The following is a 27,962-nucleotide window of genomic DNA, read 5'->3' as shown; positions in this document are numbered from 1 at the left end:
CCCTGGGAAAGAGGCGCTTGCTGTCCACTCTATCTATTCCTCTTAATATTTTGTACACCTCTATCATGTCTCCTCTCATCCTCCTTCTCTCCAAAGAGTAAAGCCCTCGCTCCCTTAGTCTCTCCTCATAATGCATACTCTCTAAACCAGGCAGCGTCCTGGTAAATCTCCTCTGCACCCTTTCCAACACTTCCACATCCTTCCTATAATGAGGCGACCAGAACTGTACACAGTACTCTAAGTGTGGTCTAACCAGAGTTTTACAGAGCTGCATCATTACCTCGTGGCTCTTAAACTCGAGCCCTCAATTTATGAAAGCTAACATCCCATAAGCTTTCTTAACTACCCTATCCACCTGTGAGGCAACTTTCAGGGATCTGTGGATATGGACCCCCAGATCCCTCTGCTCCTCCACACTACCAAGAATCCTGCCATAACTTTGTACTCTGCCTTGGAGTTTGTCCTTCCAAAGTGTACCACCTCACACTTCTCCAGATTGAATTCTATCTGCCACTGTATTCTTGCCATTTAACCAAGTAAAACCATTGCACAGTCTGGCTAATCCTCCCTCTTCATGTCCGACTACCTGCATTCCAAGCATCCCTGTTTAATGCAGACATTCAACATTTGGATTCATTTCCATTTCCTGGGGTGGACAAATTCAGGAGTTACCACTCATGACCCGCTGACCCTGTCCCTTTTTGACCCCATCAGAAATTTCTGTGGATTAGCAGAGCTACATATAGCCTTGTCCACATAGGCAGGTGTAACACATTACCATGCAAATGACAGAATATGTATTGGGATGTATTTTATCTGTAGCAACTGGCTCCAAGCAATCCCAGTGCAGCTGTACTGTCCAAGACCCAGAAAGCTGGATTTAAACTCAGAACGGGTTATATTTCCTAATATGGAAAGTGGTTTGTCTGACATTCATGTCTTCCCTTAGTTTTTAGTGCATTCAAACTACTGATGAAACTAAACTATCTAATGCGATGTGATCGTGGATGAAAAAGAAAACATTAGCTGTTACAAAAACGTTAATCCATTATTGTCTCACATAGAGCTAATGAGCCCCTTAATCAGAGAGAAATATTGAAAACCACCCTTGTCTGGCAGGAGTAGAGAGAACACACAATGTGCATCGGAAGCATTGCATAAGACCGAGTGCTTATCATCTCTCTTCCTTCCTTGAAGTGCAGCTCAGATTTAAATATCTACTTTTGACAGAGATGGCAGTTCCAACAAAGCAGCTTGATTAATTGTTTTGACAGGAATGGTTATGGTTGCCAATCCTCTGGGATTGGCCTGGGGTTTCCAAGAATTTACCTGCAGAACATTCCTACAATCAACTGAGGAGAGAAAAACATCAGGGCTTGAGAAAATAATTGTTTATTTCCCCTTCTTAGAATATTTCTATTTATTGGTTAGAGTAATGTTAAGGATGAGGAGCAAATGCTGTTTGACTAACAGGATGACAGTTTTTACTGTGCACAATAAAAATGATAAACTGATTTTTATCACATGGCTATTTTTGGGAGGTTGCTGTTTACAATGTGTTCCCTGAATTGCAGAATGACTGCACTTCAAAAGTACCACACTGGCTTTAACACACTTCAAGGTCTGGTGAAGTTATCAAAGGTGCTATGTAAATACAGGTCCTTTCTTTTGAAGTTTGCCCGTTCTACAATCAAGCAGTGAGATTTACTTTCAAGCAAGACCGGATGACAAGACTATTTGTTGAAATGAACCTTTATTTGGTATTGATATTGGTATTGATTTATTATTGTCAATTGTATCAAGGTACAGCGAAAAACTTCTCGTGCATACCATTCATACAGTTAGATGCTGCTGGAAGCAATAGTGCAATTTTGACAATCCCAGCTAAAGCAGGGTCTCAACCGAAAACCGTGACAGTTCCTCTCTCCCCACAGATGCTGCCTGACCTGCTTCGTTCCTCCAGCAGTTTTCATTTTGCTCCAGATTCCGGCATCTGCAGTCTCTAGTCCCCGCTAAAACGTAGTGGAGAAGTACATCAGGCACAAATATATGACTTATCAGAATTAAGTTTATTATCACTGACATATGTCGTGAAATTTGTTATTTTCCAGCAGTAGTACAGTCTCTCTCTCTCTCTCTCTCTCTCTCTCACACACACACACACACACACACACACACACACACACACACACACACACACACACACACACACACATATATATATATATATATCTGGGACTGTCAGGGATCTCAGAGATCTGCAATCATGTGAGCTGTGAGGAGGATGAAGAGAAACTCCAGATGGATTTGGAGAGATTGATGGAGTGGGCAAATGCCTGCCAGGTGCAGTATAATGTGGGTAAATCTGAGGCTATCCACTTTGCTGGCAAGAACAGGAAGGAAGATTATTATTCCCCTTTACTTTAAGCATATGTCTTTGATTTTTTTTTACACCTCTTTTATGGGGAATAGTTTCTTATTATCTCCCCTATCTATGCACCTCCTCTGGTTCCACATAGATTGCTATTTTTGTCCCTATTGCACCCTTCTCTTTCCCTGGTTACCTCTTGCCCTTAATATTAAAACACTTCTGGATTTTCCTTAATCCTGCCTGCCAGTGATATTTCATGCCCTTCTGATTTCTTTCTATACTCCTGAAGGGCCTTCTCTATTTTCAGTTTTTTTCTTTAACCAGCCCTCACTATCCATGACAGGTTCCCTCGAGTTGCTTTACATTTCCTTTCACCCTGATAGCAACACGTCGGCCTTGAGCTCTCATTATTTCACATTTAAATGTTTCCCACTTGTCTGTTGTAGATCTTCCTGCAAATGCTTGCACCCAGTGTACTTTGGCCAGGTCCTGTCTTATGATATTGAAATCAGCCATTCTCTAATGCAAGACCTTAATTTTCAGACCACCCTTTATCCTTTGGAAACTTACAGAGTTATGATCACCGTCTCCAAAATGCTCTTCCACTGACTCTCCAACCACATGCTCAGCTGCATACCCTAAGATTGCGTCCGGTACTGCCCCTTCTTTAGTCAGACTATCTATGTACTGACTCCAATAGCTTTCCTGGATGCACTTCAACATTCCACTCCCCCTGAACCTTTCACACTAGAATGGTCCCTGTTAACATTGCTGAACTCCCCACTATTATAACCCTATTATTCCTACGTCTCTCTCTTTGTCAACATATTTGCTTCTCATGCTATTTGGAGACCTGTAGTATAACCCAGCAATGTGATCACTCCGTTTTTATTCCTAAGGTCTACCAATGTGGCCTCATTTGAAGAGCCTTCTAGGATATCCTCCCTCATTACTGCAGTAATGGACTGCTTAATCAATTTAGCAATGCCAACTTTTTTCGATCCCCTTCTGTTATACCTGAAGATTCTGTAATGTTGACTTGCCAGTCCAGTCCTTCTTTCATCCATGTCTCTGTGATAGCAACAATATCATATTTTCATGTGCTGATCAAAACTCCAAGTGCTTTAAAATAAATGAACTTTAGCCTTACATTCCTTGTATATACCTTGTCACACCCATGTTTGTTTTACCTACCAGATTGACTTAGTTTCCCTTCAATATTTGACTGCACTACCCCTCAACTATACCTCTACTCTGTGTCCCATTCCCCTGTCAAATTTGTTTAAACCCTACCCAACAGCACCAGCAAACCTTTCCACAAGAATGTTAGTCCTGTTTCATTTCAGGTCCCACCTTTCCTAGAAGTGGCCCCAGTGATCCAGAAATATAAACCCCTCCCTCCTACAACCTTTAGCCAGATATTCATCTGACCTGTTCTCCTACTCCTTTGCTCACAAGCAATGGCACTAGAGGTAATCCTGAGATGACAACGTTAGAGGTCCTCTTTAATCTCTAACCTGGCTCTCTAAGATATAAGATATTTATTAGTCACATGTACATCAAAACACACAGTGAAATGCATCTTTTTGCGTTACTGAGAATGCGCTGGGGGCAGCCCGCAAGTGTCGCCACACTTCCGGCGCCAGCAGAGCATGCCCACAGGTCTTAACCTGTACGTCTTTTGGAACGTGGGAGGAAACCAGAGCACCCCGAGGAAACCCACACAGACACACAGGGAGAACATACAAACTCCTATGACCCCGAGGAAACCCACACAGACACACAGGGAGAACATACAAACTCCTTACATATGGGGGGGGGGGCGGAATTGAACCCGGGTCACTGGTGCTGTAATACCGTTACGCTAACCGCTACACTACTGTGCCGCCTCCTGTTGTGGGACCTCATCCCTCTTTTGATCTATGTCATTAGTGCCAATGTGGGCCATAACCTCTGGCTGCTTACCCTGCCCTTTGAGACATCTCTCGCCCTGGCTCCAGGAAGGCAACGTAACACACCAACTGGGAATCTCGCTCACAATAATCCCTGTCTGCTCTCCTTATATCCCCTATCACTAAACATCTGGTCTTTTTCCTTCCCTCCTCTACAGCAGAGCCAAATATGATGCCACAAACTTGGCCGTTGTTGCTTTTCCCTGACAGGCCACCAACTCCCACAGTATCCAACATTATCTCAGTGTTTTGGTTGGAATGGGAATAGATTCAGAAAAGGGGAAGTGCAACAAGAGCTGGGTGTTCTGGTGCATCAGTATGCATGCAGGTGCAAGAGATGGTTAAGAAGGAAGATAGCATGTTGGCCTCCATAGTAAGAGGATTTGAGTGCAGGACAGAGGTGTCTTGCTGCAATTATACACGGCCTTGGTAAGACTACATCTTGAATATTGTGTGCAGATTTAGTGCCCTGACCCAAGACCGGATGTTCTTACCATGGAGGAAGTGCAGTGGAGATTCCTGGGATGCCACAAACTTGTGTTCTTGATTGGGCTCTCAATTTCCTTCAGGGACCCTACACCCTGCTTAGTTCCAGAGGGTATTCCATTGGTTCCCAAACAGCAGACTCACTTTGGCCAAAATCCTCACCCAGCTGCTACATTCCAGGGAATCTGCCCTTCCTTATTAGAATGGGCCCAACAATGCTATCATGAGAAGTTTCCACTTAGACCACACAACACGCACCAATCTCTTGTCCCTGTTGGATCAGCCCAGCAGTATGAGTGCTATTGGGCTACCTTGTGTCATTGTTATTCCTTCAAGGTTTTGCAGCATCATTTTTAACACAATGCTAGTGCCAATGTTTTATTAGTGATAATATTCATGTTAGCATCTCCAAAAGAACTTCCATTACTTAAGTTGAAATGATCAGATAGATAAATACATAGAGGTGGAGGTGTTGAAACCAATGATTTTTCTGCTTGCTCTCAGCATGAAGAGGATTTCCCAATGAAGATGTGGATACAGACAAGAAACATTCGGCAAATACATGCAGATTTCTCAGCCTCTTATGTGAAGGAGTCATATAATACATCAATGAGGACCCATTAAACTTTCTGGGTGAAAAGATTTTCCTTGACTCCCTTAGCCTTTTACAAATCACTTTAAATCTATGTGCCTTAGGTTTTGAGACATTTGCCCAGGGCAACAGGTCCTTCCACTTCATGGGACATAGGTTCAGTCTTATGTCTCCCTTGTACCATTAAGCAATAGAAGGCGACTAACACAAGTTTCAAGGAATTCGTTCTTTAATGAATATTTATATCTGAACTCACCAGTATTTTATGTCAATTAGGATTATTTGAAACACAAGGTGTGAGATTTAAATTCAAAATGTACTTTCAAGCATGCGGTGAGGTTAATACTCTGTGCATACCGTACATATCATAGAAGTTGCAAAAACTGTTGAGTCCATGTAGTAAGATAGAATGATATTAGGAAACAATTCCATTCACATTGCAGACAGCATGCTGTAAAATTATGTGACTAAGTTACATTTGAATTTAAAATGTACAAAGAAAACACTTAAACCAGCCTTGGTTAGGGAGGAATTTACTGCCTCTTACATCTGGAATTCCTCTTTTCTACCTCCTGGCTTCTCTATCTCTCACATCCTTTAAGACTTCATCACAATGTCATTCATTGATCAAGCTTCGGCCATGTCTCTTAATTCCACTTTGTATGAATCAGTGACAAATTTTGTTGATAATTGCTCTTGTCATGTTTTAACACATCGGACATTTTACATCTATACAACAAACATCTGCTTTTAGTATCTGCAGTCTCTTATGCCTTACGTATATGCAAGCTTTCTGAATGAGTGCACCAACCCAGAATTTTGCCTATTGTCTACAAAGAGAGGTTAGAGAGGGAGAAACAGTCACTTATTTCTTTTGCATTAAGTAAAAACACTCCTTTTAAACTTTACAAAGTCATATTGATTCACAATCCATCCTAACTCACTATACCTGCCATTACAAGATGAAATTTCTTTCAGGTATTTATTTAATTAAATAATCAGCCGCATCTCCTTACTAAGTTTAGATCATACGGCAGAGAAACAGGCCCTTCAGCCCACCATGTCTATGTTGACCATCAAACTCCTATCTACACTAATCCCATTTATCAGCACTTGGTCTGTATCCTTCTGTGCCTTGGTGATTCAAATGCTTGTCTAGATACTTCAATGTTATGGGAATACCTCCATCCACAATCAAATTCCAATGACCCTGTGGACTCATATCCCTGGTCCGTCCCAAAAGGTCGACTGTCCAATTCCCTCCACAGATGCTGCCTGACCCACTGAATTCCTCCAGCAGTTTGTTTTTTTGCTCCAGCTTCTAGTATCTGGAGCCTCTTGTGTCTCTCTAGTAGTAGTCTATTGAGAAGACTAACAGCACATTTTAGAGAAGTGGTCATTCATTTCCTTGAACCCAGCCCACCAATCAGATCCAGGCTGTTTGCATCTTAACTCCTTTTAGCCACCGTATCCTTGTGTTAAAGCTGTCAATGATCCTAACAACTTCTAACTGTTTTTGGCATTCAGAGACATTGAAGAACAACTAAATCAAGATAAGTAATGCAAAACAAAGTTTGCATTGTTTGAAAAAAACAAGTAACTGAAAACACAGAAATAATTAAAGACATTAGTCTAGCGCAAAATAATTTTAAACAAATGTTGCTGGGGCATTCTGATACAGCATTGATGGTGATTCCCAGGATAATGCTGGAGAATCCCGGCAAGAGTAGCGCCAGGAAGTCCAGCAGCGGGCGACTAGACAGATCTGAGAGGGTCGGGATTTAGGGTGTGTGCATTGAATGGCTGGCCTTGACCTCATGGTTCATCCCATTGGATTTAGAGCACAGTAACTGCCTCCCTGGGTCCACAGATCCGACAGCTGTTTCTGCTCCATGTGAGCCTACTTCCATCATCAAACACTGTCAACAAAGCTGCCTGTTCCTTTCTCTCTCACGTACTTATTCAACATCCCCTCAATATCACTTGTATTATTCATTTTAAAACCTCATGCAGTATCAAGTTCTGTACATCTTGTCCTTGTGTGTAAACTAAGGTGTTGCTCTAGACATTTGAACATATCAGGTCATTAGCCTCTGCAACATTTAGTTCAATACTTGCTCTTAACTTGGGCCTACTCGATTTGTCACTGGAAGATTTCAAGTACTTCTCCTTACTGTGAATGACCTGAATGTACTGGTCGGTGCTGCTGTTTTGCTGATCACTGCTCGATGCTATTGATACAGAGTCTGATTCGGTCAGTGACTGGTCTGCTTTCTGCTTCGTTTTCAGTTTGACGTGAGCTCCTACACATTGGTCAACAGGTTCCTGCCCTTTGCTGTACCGCTGAGCGTGCGATGTCCCGGGAGCAGCATGATCCTGTGGTAACTCACACTCTTCGTTGTATGATTCGTACTGAATCTGGGCCAGGTCCTTCCCGATCAACAAACGACTGTCTTTGCTGTCACCGATGTAGAAGCGAGTGGGTTGGTGGAGATCAGACAGTGAATGGGGGCGAGGTGACCTGCTAAAGGAACTTTGCTCCATGTCCTCTTCGTCCTCCTCTTCACTGAAGTGTAGCTGTGAATTTGCCCTTTGTGCTCCATGCATTACATACCTTTTCACGCTTCTCGGCAGCACTTCCACCATCTCCCTGGGCTCATCCACCTTGTAATGCTTTGGCATCCGGGCGCTCGGACGCATTAACCTCTTCCTGGATTCACGCTCGTTGACGAGTATGTAACGGGCTGTGTGGACTCTGCGGCCGAGAATTGTCTGTGGGGGACCTTCTGCAGGTGAATAGCTTAGCGGTCTGATGCATTTCCTAAATGGAACATTGGAACAAACATGCTCAGGTAATTTGGTCACCCGGATGGAAGATGGTTTTGCTCCGTAGAGGCCACTTGTGGCTCCTGGCATTGCACCTGGATGCCTGAGGAGACAGTAAAGATCAAATACAAACAATAAAGTCAGAGCCATTGAGAGGCCACGAGTGGAACTTTTTCCCCAAGTGTGAGATGTTGTTTTTCTTCTAAATTCCCATTTTCTGGGGTCATTGTCCCCAGCTTGTCTCCCAGTGTGGGACCTGCCTCCACTGGAGTAAAATTATGGAGTGAGTATTGTTACGGATCCGGCTGCTATTTGGTGAATGTCCCTTTAAGATATAGTACAGTAGAGTAGTAGTGTGTGTGTGGTGTCATCACGACAGAAAAATTACAATGCGCTGACGTTTTTGCTCAGTGAGTCAGTGAGAAGGAAGAGGAGAGAGAGAGAGAGAGAGAGAGAGAGAGACTGACTGCTGGTCTCCGTAACAATGGATGAAGAACAATAGCTGTGTCTGTCACTACAATCCACGTATGGATTTTTGGAGCAAACAAGTGGAGTCCACTTTGTCGTTAACCTGTAGAGGGAAACAGGTATTTGTGTGGACGGCTATGTATCGAATGCCTTTGGGGTGGCAGATACTTCAGAACAAAGTAAATGGAGATCATCAGTGATTGAGGTGTCGTATGGGTTCCATCGTGGAACATTTGGATTTCGTAATTTCTCTCTATATTCCCTCTACACTTTCTCTTCAGTCAACGGTGGTTTTGCAAAAGCCTTTGCTCACATTTCACTTTATGGCTTGCTGAACTGAACCTTGATAACTATTCCTGGACTTGGATTTGGGAATTTGCCGCACACACACTTCGAGTTTAGGTTTGGGGTTAATGGTTAATATCTAACATTTTAACTTTTCTTATTATTATAAGTAGTTATTAATAAAAATAGTTTCTGACACTTATACATGACTCGGTGTGTTTCTATTGTTGCTGGTACATAACAGTATTGATTCTACATTGTCAAACAATCTTAGGAGAGGGGTGGGAATTACAATGCAGACTATTTCAAAAAGAGGAGGTTTACGAGAATAATCCCAGGAACGAAAGGGTTAATGTATGAGGCGTGTTTGATGGCTCTGGGCCTGTACTTGCTGGAGTTTAGAAGAATGAGGGGGGATCTCATTGAAACCTACTGAATATTGAAAGGCCTGGATACAGTGGATGTGGAGAGGACGTTTCCAGTGGTGGGAGAGTCTAGGACCAGAGGGCACAGCCTCAGAATAAAAAGACATTCCTTTAGAACTGAGATGAGAGGAATTTCTTTAGCCAGAGGGTGGACAATCTGTGGAACTCATTGCCACAGATGGCTGTGGGAGCCAAGTCATTGGGTATATTTAAAGCAGAGGTTGATAGGTTCTTGATGAGTAAGGGCATCAAAGGTTACAGGGAGAAGGCAGGAGAATGGGATTGAGAGGGAAAAATAAATCAGCCATGATCGAATGGTGGAGCAGACTCGATGGGCTGAATGGCCTAATTCTGCTCCTATGTGTTGTGGTCTTATGGTCTTACGTTTAAACTTTTATTCTTTCACAGGATGGGGTCATTTATGCCCATACCTGGTTGCACTAAAACATAACTGTACGTTGGCCATTTCATTAAGAGTCACAATGTTAGTCTGTAGTTTTATGCCCACTATTAATGACAGCAATCTTTTCAAAAAATTTGATTAACTGGATTTATAATCTCAGCTACTGTGGTGGATTTCCAGCTCCTTTTGGAGACACAAGAGACTGCAGATGCTGGAATCTGGAGCAACAAACAATCTGCTGGAGGAGCTCAGTGGGTCGAGCAGCATCTGCGGGAGGAAAAGAACTGTCAATGTTTCGGGTCGAAAACCCTGCATCAGAACCTGGGGCAAGACAATTCCTTTCCTCCCACAGATGCTGCTTGACTTGCCAAGTTCCTCCAGCAGATTTGTTGCTCCACATCCTCCTGCTGGTGGGAGACTGTTGTAGTGTCTGCTGTATGTTCTGCTTGTGATGGTTCAAGGAGATGATATGGTAACTTGATAGATAGTATGGAGGATTTGTTATAAAATGCAAATTAAGATCAATTCCACTAAATACTGCAGTGCAATATCCAGGTGTAATTGACAGGGGAATTGTTCAATCATCAAGACATTGGAGCCCAACATTTGGCATTGAGGTGGGAGGGGCTGGAACCTGGACTGAGAAGAATCAGCAATTGATGCTTGGAGATTGAGGCAGGGCCACGGATGGACCAGCTGATGGTGTATTGAGATGGTGGTGGAGGGAGGACAGGAGGCCGAGGTTGGTGGGGGATTGGGAGAGGAGAAATCAGCATTCATGAAAGGATTCGGAGTAGGAAGTTTGGCATTTTTTGTTGGGGGGAATCGGGACCAGTAGCACAAGATTAGGGGACTCTGTCTTTGTGGGGGTGATTCAGAAAATGGTTTCAGAGCAGCTGGGGACCAGTGGACACCTGCAGAGACCAGTGAATCAGTCCTCACGTTTCACACTCTACTGATAGGAAAATCAGGAGTGCAATGTAAAATAAGCTGCCCGTTTTACGGTCCAGTCTGAATTGCTCCCCCATTACAACTTCACCGTGGCGATAGTTCAGAACCATGTTGAAGCAGTTACTGAACACAGAAATTATTCACCTAATGTGCTGCTCATTTCATATTTCCTTACAACACAGAAGGAAGCATTTCAGCCTATTAAGTCTATGCTGGCTATCAGAGTAATCCTACCAATCCCATTCCTCCACTTAATGGCCTGCATGCCATCAATTCCCCCTCATCCCCTCAATTCTCCTACCAGCCACCCACACTAGGGGCAGCTTACAGTAGCCATTAACCTTCCAAAATTAAAACCCTGGTCACACCTTCTCAGGTCAGCATTGTGGGTTTCCAATAATTGGGTGAGTTTGGGAATGCTCTTCAAACTACAATCATTTCCATTGGTGTATGGGCATTAGGAAGCATTTCTTTTTTAAAACTTTCTCAAAACCTGACTAATGCACATCAATAAAGCTATTCAGTGGCACAGTATCATTTTCTCCTTAATGTTCAGTGCTTTTAAATTGGCCAGAGGACAATAGTTAAAATGCTACCTTTGTGTGATATGCTCATTTTCAGCTGAATTATTATCAGCTGAATTAGGGACAGGTCACCATTCTCTAAATACATCAAGAAATATTTTTAATAGAATTAGTAACATAAAAATGATTGTGCTTTTAATGGTTCATGAAAAAAAATTGATGATCAAGTAAATTTGATTACTTAACCAATGCAATTTCCACAGCATTTTAGGCACAATTTCCTGATAGTTCCCAAAGAAGAAATTTACTTTGTTAACACCCTAAACATAGGAGCTGCCTCCTGAATGCCCTCTACCTCTCTTTTACAATGTTCCTTATCCCATTTGCTAAGCTTTTGGTCATCATCTTGACATCTCCCTATGAAGGGTGAGATCAAACTTTGCCTCATAACTCTCCTGTGAGGTGCACTGGTGTCTGAAGGCAACCTCACCTTGCATGGATAAAGTCAGAGGCAACACTATATACGTCCTGCACCCCACCCCCCCCCTGCTCTCCCACCCCACTGATGCTGCAAGCTCAGATCTGTGGAGTTCATTTCTTTGAGAAAGGGGTAAAAAAAACAAAATTAAAATTAAATCCACAAGAAATATGACTACTTCATAAAGAACCTTAGCAAAATACTTTTCTGGAACTTTAATATTTTCACATGACAAATAGCTGTTTAGAAAGCAGTTCTAACCTTTGGGGGAGGTGCTCACCCCTGTGTTTCTGGGCAACACCAGCAGCTGGGGTTTGTGCTAGATTGGTAACCCGGGTGGCATTGGCAGGATGAGCCACCTGATGTGAAATGGTCTGAATGTGACTCCCCGCACCGACAGGGGAGTCAAAGTTCACGATACTCCCGTTCCTCCGGGGTGACGACTGAATGGAGGATTCCTGGCTGGTGACATCACTTTCATGCTCAGCTTTCTTGTGGCCTTCCTCCAAATTCTGAAACCTTGCTATTAAAAGAGGAAAAGCTTGCAAAAATTAAGCCTCCAAACACTGTAAAACCATTATCCTTGATATGACAAAATAATACCGAAGAATAACATGCAGCTCCCCTGCTCTTAGAAGCTTGAATCCCTAACCCAGGTCTGAACTGTTGATTTATAGTTGGCAGTATGGAAAATCGGACGGCTTGACATAATTCAGGTTCTCAGTGTAACCTGAGTTTTACACCAAACGTAATTCCCAGTGAAGGTATTTTTACATTGGATTTGCCAGTGGGTAAAAGACCAGGGTCCATCTGGTTCACCTCGACCACCCTGACAATGAAAATGGAGTTGTGACCAACTGTGCCAATTGACCTCTATCAACTGATCCACTACATGAAGGAAATAAAGAGATATGGGAACCATACATCCAAAATCACCTTACTTCACTCCCAGACATGATGCATTGATAAAGTTCTATCTGAAATCACATTTAAATTTTATCCCGAAGCACAATTTTCTGAGATAAATCCATTTAAATTTACATTTGTATCAGTTAATACTAACTGCTTTAACTATCTCCCTGGGAAGTACATTCCCCAAGGAACCGTGTTCTCATTGTAATTCTGTTTCTCCTGATTGGTTTTTGAATTACCACACAGGCTGTTGTTCTGGACAATATGAAATAGCTGGTCCTGCTTGATGTTATCTAGTCCACAAGAATCTAAAAACATCAGTTATGTCATCTCTCAACACTTTTTTGCAGTGATGTGTCCAACTTAACTAATTACATGAAACAAAGGCACGATTACATCACTGGAGCTATTCTAAAGGTTGCAATTTGTAGTAAAATGCAGAAGAGCAGAGTTGTAGGGAAATAAATATGCAAAAACCATATAGTAGTCATAACGTGGGACCTGACCTTTCTACGTATAATCAGGTAGCAGTAACATACAGGGCAGAAGCGATTCTGAAGTGTCATAGTTGGACTTGGTTCTAGGAGATGGGCCAAGCCTAGCAGGGAAAGTATCAATGGGGAACATCTAGGAAACAGTGATCATAATATAGCAAAGTTTAGCATAGCTATGGAAAAGGAAAAAGACCATTTCAAAGTCAATATAGTCGATTAGAGAAGGTCAAGTTTCAATGGGATGAGTACAGTACAGGCTTTGGTAAACTGGAATCAAAACCTGGCACAAAAAACACTACTGAGCAATGGAAAACAAAGGTTTGATGGTGGAGATATTTCAAGACATTCCATGATGGAGAAGGGTGGGGATATTAAAGCCAGAGCTCCCTAGTTGGCCAAAAAGATAGAAAATAAAATAGCAGACAGAAAAGAGCAGATGACAGGTTAAAAAAAAGTGTAAACCAGGTGGATTATTGAAAGTTCAGCTGGAAAATGCAAAAGAAGCAGAAGGGCCAAAGAAAGTATGAGAAAAGACTAGTGGCAAACATAAAAGGGAATCCAAAAATATTCAACAGGATATGATGAGGTAAAGGGTTATAAGAAGAAATGTAAGGCTGATTGGACACCAAAAAGGAAATCTGCTCATGGAAGCAATGCTACAAAGCAAGTACTTTACATCAGTCTTCACCACAAAAGATGCTGCTGCTAGAGATTTAACAAAGATATTGCTGAGAGTCTGGATGGATAAGAGTGGCAAATTTCCTTCCCTAAAAATTATCAGTGAACTGGAAGAGTGGTCACAGCAATCAATTGGGTTTACGGTTATCATTACTAAGAAGAATGTTTTTAGAAATTTCAGTTTCATTCCATTCATGGTAACTACAAGCTCTCTCGACAAGCAGGAAACTTCAAGAATACCTTAAGTATCCTCCCTCAAGTCTATTCAGACTCTAAAATAACACTGAGCACATTAACTTTTACAAAATACTGGTAACACTTTCACAACATATAAGGGAAACTTCTCCGATATAATTATTCTCCAGTTAAATCTATTTTATGGAATAATGTAACAATTTATTGGTTATGAGAGATCCTCCTACCTGCTACCATCTGGAATACTTTCTTCTTATCCTCAGTTCTTTCCTGTGGGTAGAAAAGACCTGAATATTCATGGTTCTCCTCTGTCCCAATGAAACTTACTCGTGTAAGATAATGCCAAAAGTTTTTAGAGTCAAATATAATGTACGTACAACTTGGAGTTGCATCCTGAGTTGATTATTGGTATACTTTAGTGAGCGTGCAATTGATTGGAGGTAATAGATCAGCATACTGGAAGGAGAAAAGGAACTAATCAATGAACAGAAATGAATGTGTAGCAAAAGTTGAATGAATTTACAGAAGTGTTATAAGGTATTAGCTCTTCGAGAGACTGCAGCATGGCTACACTGTAGGTAATAAGTATTTGTCATGACGAGTCTGAGGCATGTCTTAGTTGTGGGATGCATTGGGGGGTCCTGTTCATGTGGAATATTGAGCATGGCTTGTGGAGAATATTGGGCATATTTTGGTTATAGGGAGCATTGGTAGTAGGTAATATTGGGATGCGCATTGATCACTGGGGTATTACAGATGCTTTTGTCATGTGGAGTAACAGGCATGCCTTGGTTAGGGGGGAGCATTATGCTTGCTTTGGTTGAAAATGATGGAAAAATTGATCACGGGGAGGATTTGGTGTGCCTTTGTCATGATGAGTATTGGAATTGCTTTGGTCACGAGTAATGTTGGACTTGCTTTGGGCATGGGGAATGTTAGGGACAAACTGGATACACCAGGACATAGATTTAGGATAAGGGGAAGAGATTTAGAGGGGATTTGAAGGTACCTTTTTCACCCAGAATGCACATCCAAAGAGAATGGTGGAAGCAGAGTTGCTGAAAGCATTTAAGAGGTGTCTAGGTGAGTTCTTGAATTGCCTAGGCATTGAAGGCTACGGATCAAATGTTGGAAGATGGGGTTAAATCAAATGGGTGCCCACTGGTCGGTGTGGACATGTTGGGTTAAATGGCTTTTTCCATGCTGTATGACCTTGTTTATGGGGACTGTCAGGTGTGTTAATACTATACAGTGGTAGAGAATCTAAAGTGGATGCCAAACTATTGACGTTGTACCTGTAGTTTGATGATACAGGTGGACAGAAGCAAGACAGCCCACTGATACCACCCACAATGGCAGGCAGTTTATCTCTATCCTTTCACTGCTGTTACTTTGTATGAAATGTGTGGAAACCATATTTATGTAAATACAGCTTCCATTACACTTCCAACAATTTCATTCATACAATGGGAACTGCTTTGAGTAAACTTGTGGCAATAAACTCCAATAGTGCCCTAATGGAAATCTTATTAAAATGCTTATTTACTTTTGATATACAGCCCATAACACTGCTGCAGTATTTACTATTCTGCCACTAATTAATACCATCTGTAATTGAAATTCATTTTGCACAAAGCAAGTCATAAAAATACACTTAACTTGGCAGCTGAATCTCAGAGACCCAAACAGGAACTGAACACCGAGTGCAATACTGCTGGGGAGCTGCAGTGTTGGAGATGCCATCTTTCAAATGAGAAGTTAGGTCAAAGCCACATCTCCCCTTTCATGTCATGTCCAATATTTATTCTTCAGTGATGCCTGAACACCTAGATAACCCGGTCATTTGTTTCATTGCTGTCTGCAGAACTTTACTGTATACAAACGGTTCATTGCATTTCCTGTATTCAAAGGCTGACTTCAGGAGTGATGCATGATTGTAACACCTTTGAAACAGTCTGAAGTACTGAAATGTGTGATAGAAGTGCAAGTCTCTTCTACTCCCTTCCTGTTTATAACAAAATAGAAACTGCAAATGTTACATTACAATAGATTGCTTCTAATAATCCTCCCTGTTGCTTTTTAGTTGAAATTCACTTTTGTTCTCATCCAATAACAAATAAACTCAGGGAATTTTAAATGTTCTGAAAGGGCCTTGGATGCAGCAAGATCCTCAGAGATGTTTGTACTTACAAGAGCAGGAGCAGAGCAGGTAGAACCACCACAGGACTAGTGACATAACTCATCACTGTGTTGAACCAGCCAGGGAAATCATTCACTATTGTCTCAGACACAATGTCATAAATCTTATCTTGGCCGCTGTTTAAAAAATCCAAAATCTGAATTAATATTGCCTTGATGGTATTTATTAAAACATTCTTTTTGAGAACAACATGATTTTAAAGTATATTACCTAAAAGGCCCACAGCTCGGGGACGGTCTGTACCTTGCTATAGCGAAGACAGTTGGCAGCATACACAAGAAAAGCATGAACAAGGTCATGGCTAGGTAGAAGTTGTTAGACCTGGGAGAAAAATCACAGAACAGCAAAACGTCCTCAGTGTATGTCACACACTATATCTTGGGGTAGTAATGTGGAGGTGCCACGCCTAGTACAGAGTGTACCTCAGTGACGGTGTGTGTTGAAGGACAGTGTGAGGAAGTTAATGTTTTTGATTCACATCAATCTCAATTTTCAGTTAACACTGCACCCAGTTCTCCACTGTTCACTGCTGAGGCTGCAAACTGGGAGGATGGTGTCCATGAACTCATCTCCATGAGCCATTCTCAGCAAGCAGTAGTCAGAGCCCTCAGTACCTGTTTAATCACCTGGTCACCACAAACCTTCAGTGTTTATTCTGGTAAGAAATACAGATAATTGATATTAATACCAACTGTAGAACATAGAGGCTGATTTGTTTTGTATAAGCAGCACAGAGTTGAAGGACAAGTATCAAAATAAATAAATTTCATGTCAAAGAAATGTTATCCCCTTCTCTTGAGTACAGAGTCCTATAGCACAATAAGTGTAGAATTGTCATAAAGAAAAAAACTGCAGATGCTGGAAATCTGAAATTGAAACGAAAAGTGCTGTTGATACTCAGCAGGTCAGCCAGCATCTGAAGAGAGAGAAAGAGTTAACGTTTCAGGTTGATAGTTGATCAGGACGGGAAAAATTAGAAATGAAACGAGTGTAAAGTTGGAGAGAAGGGAAGAGGGCTGAGATAATAAAAGAGGGGTGTGATTGGATAGAGACCAGGAGAGGTTGGGTGACGCACATGGTGGTGGTGCTGTCTGAAGGAGGGTGGGAGAGGGCCAGGGATGTGTGGAGGAGGTGTAAACAGGAGGAGAGGAAGTTATCAGAGGATGAAAGAGAAAGAAATATGAATGTTGGGATTGTGAGATAAGATAATTTCACCCCATTGTCCCTAAACTTTTTGCACCAATATTTGTATTTTAAGTTAAAAAAAAGGTGGATAATTCTAGCTAATTCATAATATAGTTGCTGTTGACTATGGTATATATTACTGGTTGTTAACAACATTAACTAGATGCTGACCAGTGGCTGGTCTATCGCTGATAAATTATTCTCCCAGAGACAGTTGCTTGGAATTTTCCTGATGTTACATCAACCTGTGGTAAGACAGAATTCCTGTCACAGTTCCAGTGCACCCTCAAGAAAATTCCCATCCATTATCCCACTTCCAAATTTCCCCAATTAAATCTTCCCCAATTGAAGCACATGAGGAAATATCTGGGGAAGTGCCTAGCACTGAACCCAACTCCAAGAGAAAGTAATCGGGGCTACGGTACTGCAATCTTACTGAAATCTGGAAGCATGACTCCCCCTGTTGGGATAGAGGAATTATCCATTACATGGCTTCACCGAACTTTCACCGGAAAATGTTCACGGAGATCCAGGTAAATTGAAGCATGTGCATTCACTCTTACTCTTGTATCAGAAGAGTAAGAAACACAGTTGAAAAATATTATAGAGACAAAGGAATTAGAAAGTAACTTTAAAGAGGAAGTTTATTTTAACACATAACAACTGATTGATCACAAAGTGCCACAGCATTGTGGTGTTCTAACTAAGCCAGTGGTTTCCTGATAGCTTAAAATTAAACACACTTAGAGGATAAGTAACCCAGTACATTATGATTAATTGGCATTGAACATAGAGCTATGTGCAATGAACTGACCTTGAAGCTCGGAATACTTGCTGGTGTGGAACATTGCAAGTCAACACTGCCCAACTCCTGAGATACATCAGGCCAATCAGTTTGAGAACATTGAATGCTGGAAGGCAAGGTGAGAAGAAAGCACCCATCCTAATGAATGAAGATAAAAAAGTTCAATCAAATACTAGAGATCTACGTTGGAAATGCACACCAGCTCAATCATTTTTTGCAAAGAGAAAAGATAGGTCAATATTTTAGAATTCGTGACCATTTTTCAAGAAAGGAAGGAGAGAGAAAGCAGGGAACTGTAGGACAGTCAGTGGAACATGTTTCATTGGGAAAATGCTGGAATCCACTTTTAAGCAATGATTAGGGAGACCCAACATGGTTCTAGGAAAGAGAAATGGTGTTTGACAAAATTCGTAGAGTTCTTTAAGCATGTAACTAGAATGGTGAGCAATGGGGACTCAGTGGATATTAGATAGTGTATTTGGATTTCTAAGAAGCATTTGATAAGGTACATTGTAGATGGTTACTGTACAAGGCTTATTATAATATATAAGCAATGAATAGAAGATTGGTTAACTGAGAGAAAGCAGGGAGCAGGCCTAAATGTGCCATTTCAGCTTGGCAAACTGTAACTTGTGGGGTGCCATGGAGATGAGTGCTGGGGTCTTAACTGTTTACAAACCATATTCATGATTTGGTTGAAAGGACTGAGTATATTGTATCAAAGCATGCTGGAGATACAAAGATTGGTGAAGTAGTAAATTTAGAAGAAGGTCAAGTCTACAAAGAGATTATAAACAAGTTGATGATTGGGCAAAACTATGACTGATGTTAGGTTATCCACTTTGGTGAGATGAATAGGTAAGCAGTATTATTTGAATTATTTGACTCATAAATGCAGGTTCTCAGAGAGATTTGGATGACCTTGTACACAAAGCACAGAAAATTAGCACACTGGTACAGCAAGTAATTGGGAAGACAAATGGGATGTTTGCTTTTACTACAAGAGAAGTGAATTATAATGGTAAGGAGGTTTTGCTGCAACCACATGGGACTCTAGTGAGACCACAATTGTAGGAATTGTTTTGGTCTTCTCATTTAAGAAAAGATATATCTTCCATGGAGGAGGCAAAGAGGAGATTCATAAATCAATTCCATTGATGAAGGGGTTATCTTATGAGGAAAGATTAAGTAGATTTGATTTATATTCACTGGGGTTCAGAGGAGTGAGGGATGACTTAACTGACACAAGGTTCCAAGGAAGCCTGACAGGATAGATGCTCAGAGGGTGATTTCTCTGGTGGGGGAATTTAGAACTAGAGCACACAGCTTCAGGCGAGAGGTCACCCGCGTTATGACAGAAATGAAGAGGAATTTCTTCTCTCAAAGGGTTGTGAATCTGGTAATTCTCTAACCTGGAAAGTTGTGGACGCTGAGTGTATTCAAGGCTGAGACAGAAATTTTCCACTATGAGGAGTCTAGGGTATGATATCCTAATGTAAAGGCACTTTAAGGATCCAATTGGAGAAAGGATGTTGAATCCTGTGGTTATCCATGCCCTCTAGGGGATGAGTGCACAAAATATAAATGGCCTCTTATATAGAGCTGTATATGGCTAATGCAGACTTTTGACCTGAAACATCAGCAATTCCTTTCCCTCCACAGATGCTGCTCGACCCACTGAGTTCCTTCAGCAGTTTGTTTTTTTTGCGCTAAATCACATGTGTTGTATTTCCTGTTTGAATATATCGAGCAGCGCTGTTTAACATTGGTAATGAGAATGAGCGAGGACAAAATAGGATTGTTTCAGGAGTCTTGCCTGTCTTGAGTATTTTGCTTTCTTTCTCTGGAGTTGTGGAACAGAGAAAGCTGCCACAATATGTGTTTACTAGGAAATAACTGCAAATAATCATCAGGCTTCCTTCATACTTACACTGAGGGAAAGATCAAGGCAATAGGGATGTGTACAGTTCGAGAAGGAAGTTATAAAAGTGAAGCAAAGCTCCCTTTACAGGTTGTCCCGGGTCACAGATCCAATTCGATAGGCTGGATCTGCTATCAAAGATGAGGCTCATTTGGGGTGTGATAAATAGCCAGAGATTTTCTACAATGAACTTGGAAGCATTCAAGATAAGGAAGCCAAGATTCAAGATTAGAAGAATATTAACCTCAGGCGTTCAAAGTACGACTTGAAGGAAAAGGCTGGAGCTAGTTGAAGATACTGTAGGACACAGGAAAGTGAGTTTTTTGATTGGGCTGCGCCAATCTTTCCCCGAGATGCCACCATTAGAATTTGTGGCAATTTTAAAGATAACTATCAATAGAGGAGCAAAGGTCGAAAATAAACCTTACTTCTAATTTATATGCTCAGCTAAGTGAAGAAATATTCACAGTGCAAGATAAGCCACGGACAGAGTTATAGAAAGATTCAAAGAAATAATGATTCTCACCTTGGATAGTTCCAATGTGGCAGATTCCCAGATGGGACAGTAACAGCTCCAGGCATTTTCCAGAGGACAACAGATAACTTGATCCAAGGTATGCCAGGTATCAGAGGGTACCTGAATAATATCTTGGTGACTGGACAGACAGAACAGGTACAACAAGAGAATCTAAAAGATGCAGTTTAATTTTGAGAAACTGATGTACATTTGGGTGTGAGTTTGTTGCTGCAGAAGTAGTCCATCTATGCTGAAAGACTCTATACACTTAAGGTCAAGGTTCGGGCAGTATTAGATGCATCTAGTCCAACTAACGACACATATGAAGACCTACATTGGACACCTTGACTTCTATGAGCATTCCTGCCTTGTTTAAGCAAAGTATTGGGACTTTCAGCCATGTTCCTGAATCAGAAGACAACGTGGAAATGGACAGGAAGTATGAAGCTACATTCTGAGAGTGGGAGCTGCAGAATTCCCAATCCTTGCTCATGATAATCCAGTGAAGCTATTGCCACAGCCCTGTGCCTCGGTAGGATACTATTGGTAAGTCCAAGGGGATATCTCTATTGGGGCCTCAGTTAGAGTGCAGTGATTAACATTAATACTGCTCACAAATGACTGAGTTCTGGAGTACAAGAGCAGACAGTATATTCAGAATGCAGACGCTCTTGTCTTGACTTTCAGTTGCCACATCTTCATGTGAGACACCAGTATTGGATACACCATTGCTGGAATAAATGGTCAGTGCATCAGTCACAACCACTGATGGAGCCTCACCCTCGCCCAGCTCGATGAACACATCCATTATACGTAGGAAGGGGAATAGACATGTTGTATATTACAGAAAAAGGCATGAGCTAAGCAGTCAGAAAAGTGTGATTCTTCAGGAAATTATTGTTGCTGCTCAGCCACGAGAAAGAGCAATTATCCTGCAGGAATTGCATGAATGATATTCAGGCATCTAGCAAGTTTCTAGAAGTTTTATCTGGTGCCCAGAAATAGACAGGCAGTTAGAGGCTGCTAAAGGAATGTAAGCCATGTCAAGAACATGCAAGAATCCACCAGGAGCTCCTGTTAGTACACGGTCCTTGATTGAACATGCGAGGGGATTTTGGTCCATTTATAGGATAAATGATCATGAATGTATTGGATGCAAATTCAACGTGGATGGAAACATTTCTAAGGATGCTTATTTATCACAAATAACAAATTCAAAGTTGAGGAAGACCTTTGTTACAAGTGGTCCCAGAGTTGCTCGTGACGAACACTAGTGCTGATTTTGCCAAATTCCTCAGCAAGTGCGCACAGTTCCACATCACCCAGTTGTTAGGCATGTTTATGGCCCCGTGTGGGTCTTGCGTTGTAATCCTGTTGCTATTACACCCTTTAGTGGCTGAGTGCACAAAATAAAAATGACTTCTTCCACCATGCTCCAGGTGGTTTAAACCGCTGAATCATGAGTGTGGTTTGACTACATTGAACTGCGCTGTTTGCTTAAGGGTTATGTAGAGCAGAGACCCAGACCATGTTCGTCATAATCTTATTGAATGGGCAGAGTAGGGGAATGGCCACCTCCTCAGAACCTCAAGAAAGGATCTTTTCCCAAAATAGCCCACTCACATCAAACATCCCAGATCAAATTCACTTAACCCATCCCCTTCTCCTTACATTGCCTTTCCCTACTCCACCTTTCCAAACTAATATTGAGTATTGATATCTTTTGTCTCAACCATTAAGCTTGGAAGTAAATCCTGGATGCTTACTATTTTCACTGGAGAAACTTCCATCCTCTTTTCTAAATGTCCAACACTTAATCATGAGTCCATGATTACTGAAGATATGTTTCTGCTTTTCATAATCTTAAACATAATGACCAAACATCAATCAAACAAAAAAGGAGTGCCCCAGTCAAGGGTCGTATTTTACTTCTATCATGTGGGTTACAATATCACACTGAATGTGGTGCAGCTTTAACTTCAGTGAGGGTAAAATGGTACAGTAATTCTATTTGGTGAAGAGGTGAGTTTGCCGAGCCCTGCTCTGGAAAAGAACCATCACTAGGTGGGAGCCCTGGCCTCTGCTGTAGGGTTAATTATCAAACCCAGACGCTTTCTGCCTTTGCACTCACACACTCTATTGAGCTGATTAAGGATATATCACTGGTAACATCGTTAAATACACTCACGTTCAGCTTCAGAGTATAACAACTGACTTATACCTTAGATTACATCAGTAGAAACTGTCAACCTTCTCAATGTTTTGATGCAAATCAGCTATAAACACATAGTAGAACAGCAATCAGGTTGTTGAACTGACCTGCACAACCCTAATCTTATCTCAGCAGCGTAACACTACGGACCACCTCTTGCACTACCATGGACTTGTCTCTGATTGTGTCTTTTATGTACTAACATCTTGTTTTGCACAGTATTTTTTTTCTCTTCAATGTCTTGTATAATTTATGCATAACTTATGTTATGTGTGTTGTCTGAACCCACATGCCTGTGATGCTGCTGCAAGCAAGTTTTTCACTGTACCTGTACCTCACTGTACTTATGCATGTGACAATAAACTCAATTTAACTTGACAAGAGAACATAAAGCTTCTTCAGCCTGCTCCGCCATTCAACAAGATTATGGTTGTTCTGTTCTTGTCTTGACTTCACGTTCCTGCCCAGTCACCATAACCCTTGATTCACCTGTAGTTTGAAAGTCAATCGGTCTCAGCATTGAGTACATTTTAATTGACTCAGTTCCCTAGGACAGATATTCCAAAGATTAGATTAAACGGCAGAGCAGACTTCGGGCTGAATAACTACTTCCCATTCCTCTGTCTGGATGTGAATTTATTTGGTCCATTAAATCATATGAATAAACTACCCCATTTGAGTTTTGCAACATACCATATCATCCCCTGATTGTATATCAGATGCAGAACATTCTCAGCTATCTTGAACTCTCCATACTCAGGCTGTAAGAGATTTTAAATAAAAAATGAGAATGTGGTGCAGAAAATTCATGAAAATAGTGCAAAGTTTAAATCTGTACAATACTCACAAATTTATTCTCCAGATCCCAGCACCAACAGTCACTTAAGTATCGAACAAAGAGCCCACGGATGAAGTCAATGAGCAGAATGCTGCCGACAGTGAAAAGCATGTCAATAATGGACAGCTTCAGCATCTCCTGAAGATAGAAAAAGCCCTTCTCTTTAGGTCCTGCTTAATATAAGTACAGAGCTTTACATGGCAAGCTCACTGCAGAAATGAAATGAATTGGCCCTATGGAATCACCCATTAATGCGATATAATGGTGACTGTCTTTTAGTATGTTCAACATATAACTTTTACTGCAGATTTTCTGTTAACTTTATTAGCATGTGATGGAGTGAACCCTTTTCTGAGCAAGGAACCTTGACGGCCTTGACTCAGACTTACGAACAGTGCTGATGGCAGCGATTCTGTGGTTGCCTTCTAGACCCACTACTTGTCCAATTAACACTTTCATTTGCCTTGAATCATCCCTTTTGTTACGTAATAAAAGTCCAGGTTTTCACCCTATTCGCAATTCTTTCCTTTGCTTCTCTCTTCACCTTCCCATTTTGCATGTCTCTCTGAACATGATACAAGAGGTTAAATCTCTAATCTCTTTCAGTTTTGATCAAATTCATTCTCCTGAAATGCTTATTACTTCCCCTTCCCACTACCAGTGTTGTCTGGCTTAGGTTTTTTCCAACGTTTGTTTTAATGTGTTTATGTTATTTTAAATGTGTTAAAGTTGAAGTTATTATTGAGGATAGGAGCATCTCTGATTATAGACAACAATACAAAGTTGTCTTGGTCACACGTCATAATGGTCCAACCATGGATCTCACTGCCAACCTCAGGAATGCCAACTGCTGCATAAGGGTGATATTTTGTCACCATCCCATACCCTGAATGTGATTGCCAGTTTTGCCAGTGTTGCGGCTTTTCCACTGGGAGCTGGATTCAGGGTCCCAGAATTAGTATGAAATGGAACCTGAAGCTTCCATACTTTTAAAACTGTGATCTGGACTGTACTTCAACCTATGTCCAAGTAGAGCTCCAGACTCTCCAGTATTATCCCGGAGTTTGTAGGAAATGAAAATTAATCTGCAGGAAACAATTAGGAGCAAAACCTCAGAGAAAGATCAGATGTATTTTACTCATTGTCTTTTAACACTTTCAGTTATAAGTTATAAATATATTGGAGACAGGAGGAAATTCTGCTTCACAATCATGATTAATGTATTCAGTTTGCTTTCTGATTGAGCTGTGAAGGTTGTATACCCAGAGTATGGGCAAATGGTGCGAATCTGGGGAAGGTTAGTTTTCAATGGGAGATCTTACGCTGAAACCACAGGAACACAGCCAGTACAATTGGCCACGGAAGTCATGGAGGTGCTCAATGTTCATTAAGTCACCTTGTTGTTCTAATGCAAAATTGCACAGAATAATGCAAAGTGTTGTTTACAAACCTGTCCTACATAGGTTTCCCAGCATTGATCTTGTTGTGACAGAATGTTGTAATCGTATATAGCCGTCTTATTAAACTTGGTTATAGGTTTTGTTTTGTTGTCTCCTGAGCTGAACGTGATGTTCTGCCTCAGCCTGATGTCAGGTACAATGGTCGAGAGGTTCTCCTCCTCTGGAAGGGCTCTGGTTGCCAAAAATGATGTGCCCGTGTCATTAGCATTATCCTGTGAGAATTGTTCAGACACAAGGAAATTCTAAGCTTAGATTAAACATTACTGGTTCATTACTGCATTTTAAAATTTATTAATTGTTCAAACTACATTTAAGGTTCAGAATATATTTATTGCCTCAGGTTTATTCCATTTTAAGTTACAGCTACTTCAAACAATACTAATAGAACAAAGAACATGCATTTGTAACCACTGCACCAACCTCAGGTTATACCAAAGTGCTCTACAGCCAATTATTTATTTATTAAAAGTGGCCAATTTATGCATCGCATTACAAACAGCAATGTGTTAATAATCAGGTAATTATGCCCTCAGAAGGATGTAATTGTAAAATATTTCAGAGTAGAGTAATTTATTTGGGACGAATTTTGAGGTAACATTTTTTAAATAGTATATATTAGTGGGGACTTGTGCCCTATTTCGATCATGTATGACCACTTGACAGGGTGGACAGTGTCTCAGTTTAACTTCTGATCCAAAAGATGGGATATTCAGTGGTGCATTGTGGTTCTGCAGTGTACCAGATACTTGGGCTGCTTGAACACACAACTTCCCAACTGAGAAGCAAAAACACTAACATTGAGTATGGCTGTCACCATGAGATTAAATTCATTGATCCCAGCAAGTCAACAAAAGTGTGTAATGATGCTTGGTTTATAGTTCTATCATGGTCCCTGCTGATCTTACTGCTGGATTCCTTGAATACCCATTTCTCCTACCATTCTGAACTTCCAACCACTGCTACAGCTAGAGCATAATATCTGGAATTTGCACTGGGACAAGTCAATGGCATAAAAGTGCAGAAAATGGTGAAAACCCCACAAGCCGAGAAAGCAAACGGTTAAAAGCATTCTAATTTGACTGATCTTGCCTACTGTTTTTATAAATGTCAAATTCTCAAGACATGTCTTAAGAATTTAACACATTTAGATAACATGTACATACAATCTCTTCTCTAGATACTTTCTCAGACAATGTAACATCCAATTCTAGTTAATTAAAACAACCACCCTTTCTCTTTTGCCTACAATGCAATCAGAGTTCCCCTGACCATGGGGAGTGCACCCGTGGAGGCATTACTGTTGAGGGAGAAACTTCCCATATGAACACATCTCCACTTAAAACATGGGATTCAATGGGAATAAAGGATTTGCATTAAGAAAATCATGATAGGGATGGTTTTCTAGAAAAGCAACCCCTCTATAATATCAGGGGACACCCTACTTTGAAAATATGGTCCTTATGATAATATAGGGAAGAGTGGGGGTGGAGGGGAGGGGAGAATCTAACAGTGGAAGGCAGAACCATTTGAGGAGGTCTTTCTTTCACTGGTTGGTGAATTGGTAACTCTGACACCCAGACTGAGGCTACTCCTGAGAACAAATGACAGCATTGGATTTTCCTCAGAAAGTAGTTAGAACATGAAAGCTTAGAATCTTTCTCTGAGCATCTGCGCTCATTCCACCCCTCTAACTTCTAGAACATAGAACATTACAACACAGTACAGGTCCTTCGGCCCACAATGTTGTGCCGACATTTTATCCTGCTCTAATATCTATCTAATCTTTCCCTCCCACATAGCCCCCCCATTTCTCTATCATTCATTTAAGTTCTTTGACTTCTATCACCCAGACACCATTATAAAACTCTCTTCAAGATATCTTCACCGATTTCTTTCCTCATCTTCCTCAATGAATGACTTCCATCTTCATCTCAACTCTTTGTCATCTAGGTTCACAGCCCTCCCCTCCTTCCTTAATCTCCCTGCCCATACAAATCCATGTCCACAGCCACCCACTTGATCTGGCTGTTCCCATCATCTCAACACCTGCAGTTGTCAGCTTCTTTTTTCTGAGCATACTTTGTTTCATGGTAACTTGTAATGAGCAGGGGTAGGCTGTAGTTATTGAGAGAAGTATACAGATCCTGTTCCTTCTACATCCTGTGGAGAGGAAGGGCCGTGTGAGGATTTGCCTCACTGAAGATGATCTTTCACTTTAGTGCTGAAAAGACCCCTCAGGGTTAAGTCACTGTTCCCCTCAATCAAATACCCTGTTGGAAATACAAGTGTTTTTAAAGTTTAAATCTTACCGACATGCTCATACTGTTCACTTTGTCAAGCAGAGCAATGATTAAACTGTAGAGGTTGCCTAAGTACAACACCAGCACCCTGCAGTCGGAACAGACAGGAAATTAACGTCAAAAGTGAAAGTAACACCATGTTTCACAAATCATGCCAAATGCCTTTTACACTAACAGAAAATATAAATTGCAATGGAAGTAAAATCTCCATATGTTGCAAGAAAGTAACAAGAATCTTTAGTCCAAAAACAAAATACACATGCTGGAAATCTGAAGTAAGAACAGAAAATGCAGGAAACACTCTGCAGCATCCAGGAGAGAGAAAGAGAATTAACGTTTCAGGTCCATGATGACTTTATGTTTTTATTTCAGATTTCTGGCATCTGCAGTCTATTTTGGTTGTCACTCAACCATTCTGGTCTCATGTTTCTGTTATTCAATGCTTTTCTTCTCTAATTCTCTGGTGAATTTCAGATTTCATTCA

The 27,962-nt window shown here is 41.1% G+C and overlaps 1 protein-coding gene across 1 annotated transcript in view; it reads right to left on the bottom strand.

Annotated features, from left to right (window-relative positions):
- Positions 1-5,683: 5,683 nt before the first annotated feature.
- LOC127584024 (transmembrane channel-like protein 3) overlaps positions 5,684-27,962 on the bottom strand; it is a 40,954-nt gene continuing 18,675 nt past the window's right edge. Inside the window, exons 12-22 of the mRNA XM_052040540.1 lie at positions 27,488-27,566; positions 25,169-25,390; positions 23,728-23,856; positions 23,574-23,641; positions 18,240-18,368; positions 16,451-16,561; positions 16,231-16,356; positions 14,418-14,496; positions 14,268-14,310; positions 12,023-12,284; positions 5,684-8,330 (exon numbers count right to left, since the gene is read on the bottom strand). Of these exons, the coding sequence (XP_051896500.1) occupies positions 7,463-8,330; positions 12,023-12,284; positions 14,268-14,310; positions 14,418-14,496; positions 16,231-16,356; positions 16,451-16,561; positions 18,240-18,368; positions 23,574-23,641; positions 23,728-23,856; positions 25,169-25,390; positions 27,488-27,566 (2,116 nt within the window). The 3' untranslated portion in view covers positions 5,684-7,462. The remainder of the gene's footprint in view (positions 8,331-12,022; positions 12,285-14,267; positions 14,311-14,417; positions 14,497-16,230; positions 16,357-16,450; positions 16,562-18,239; positions 18,369-23,573; positions 23,642-23,727; positions 23,857-25,168; positions 25,391-27,487; positions 27,567-27,962) is intronic.

Source organism: Pristis pectinata, chromosome 28 (assembly GCF_009764475.1).
Source record: "Pristis pectinata isolate sPriPec2 chromosome 28, sPriPec2.1.pri, whole genome shotgun sequence".
NCBI classification, from domain to species: Eukaryota; Metazoa; Chordata; class Chondrichthyes; order Rhinopristiformes; family Pristidae; genus Pristis; species Pristis pectinata.
This window is presented reverse-complemented; position numbering and strand designations above follow the sequence as displayed.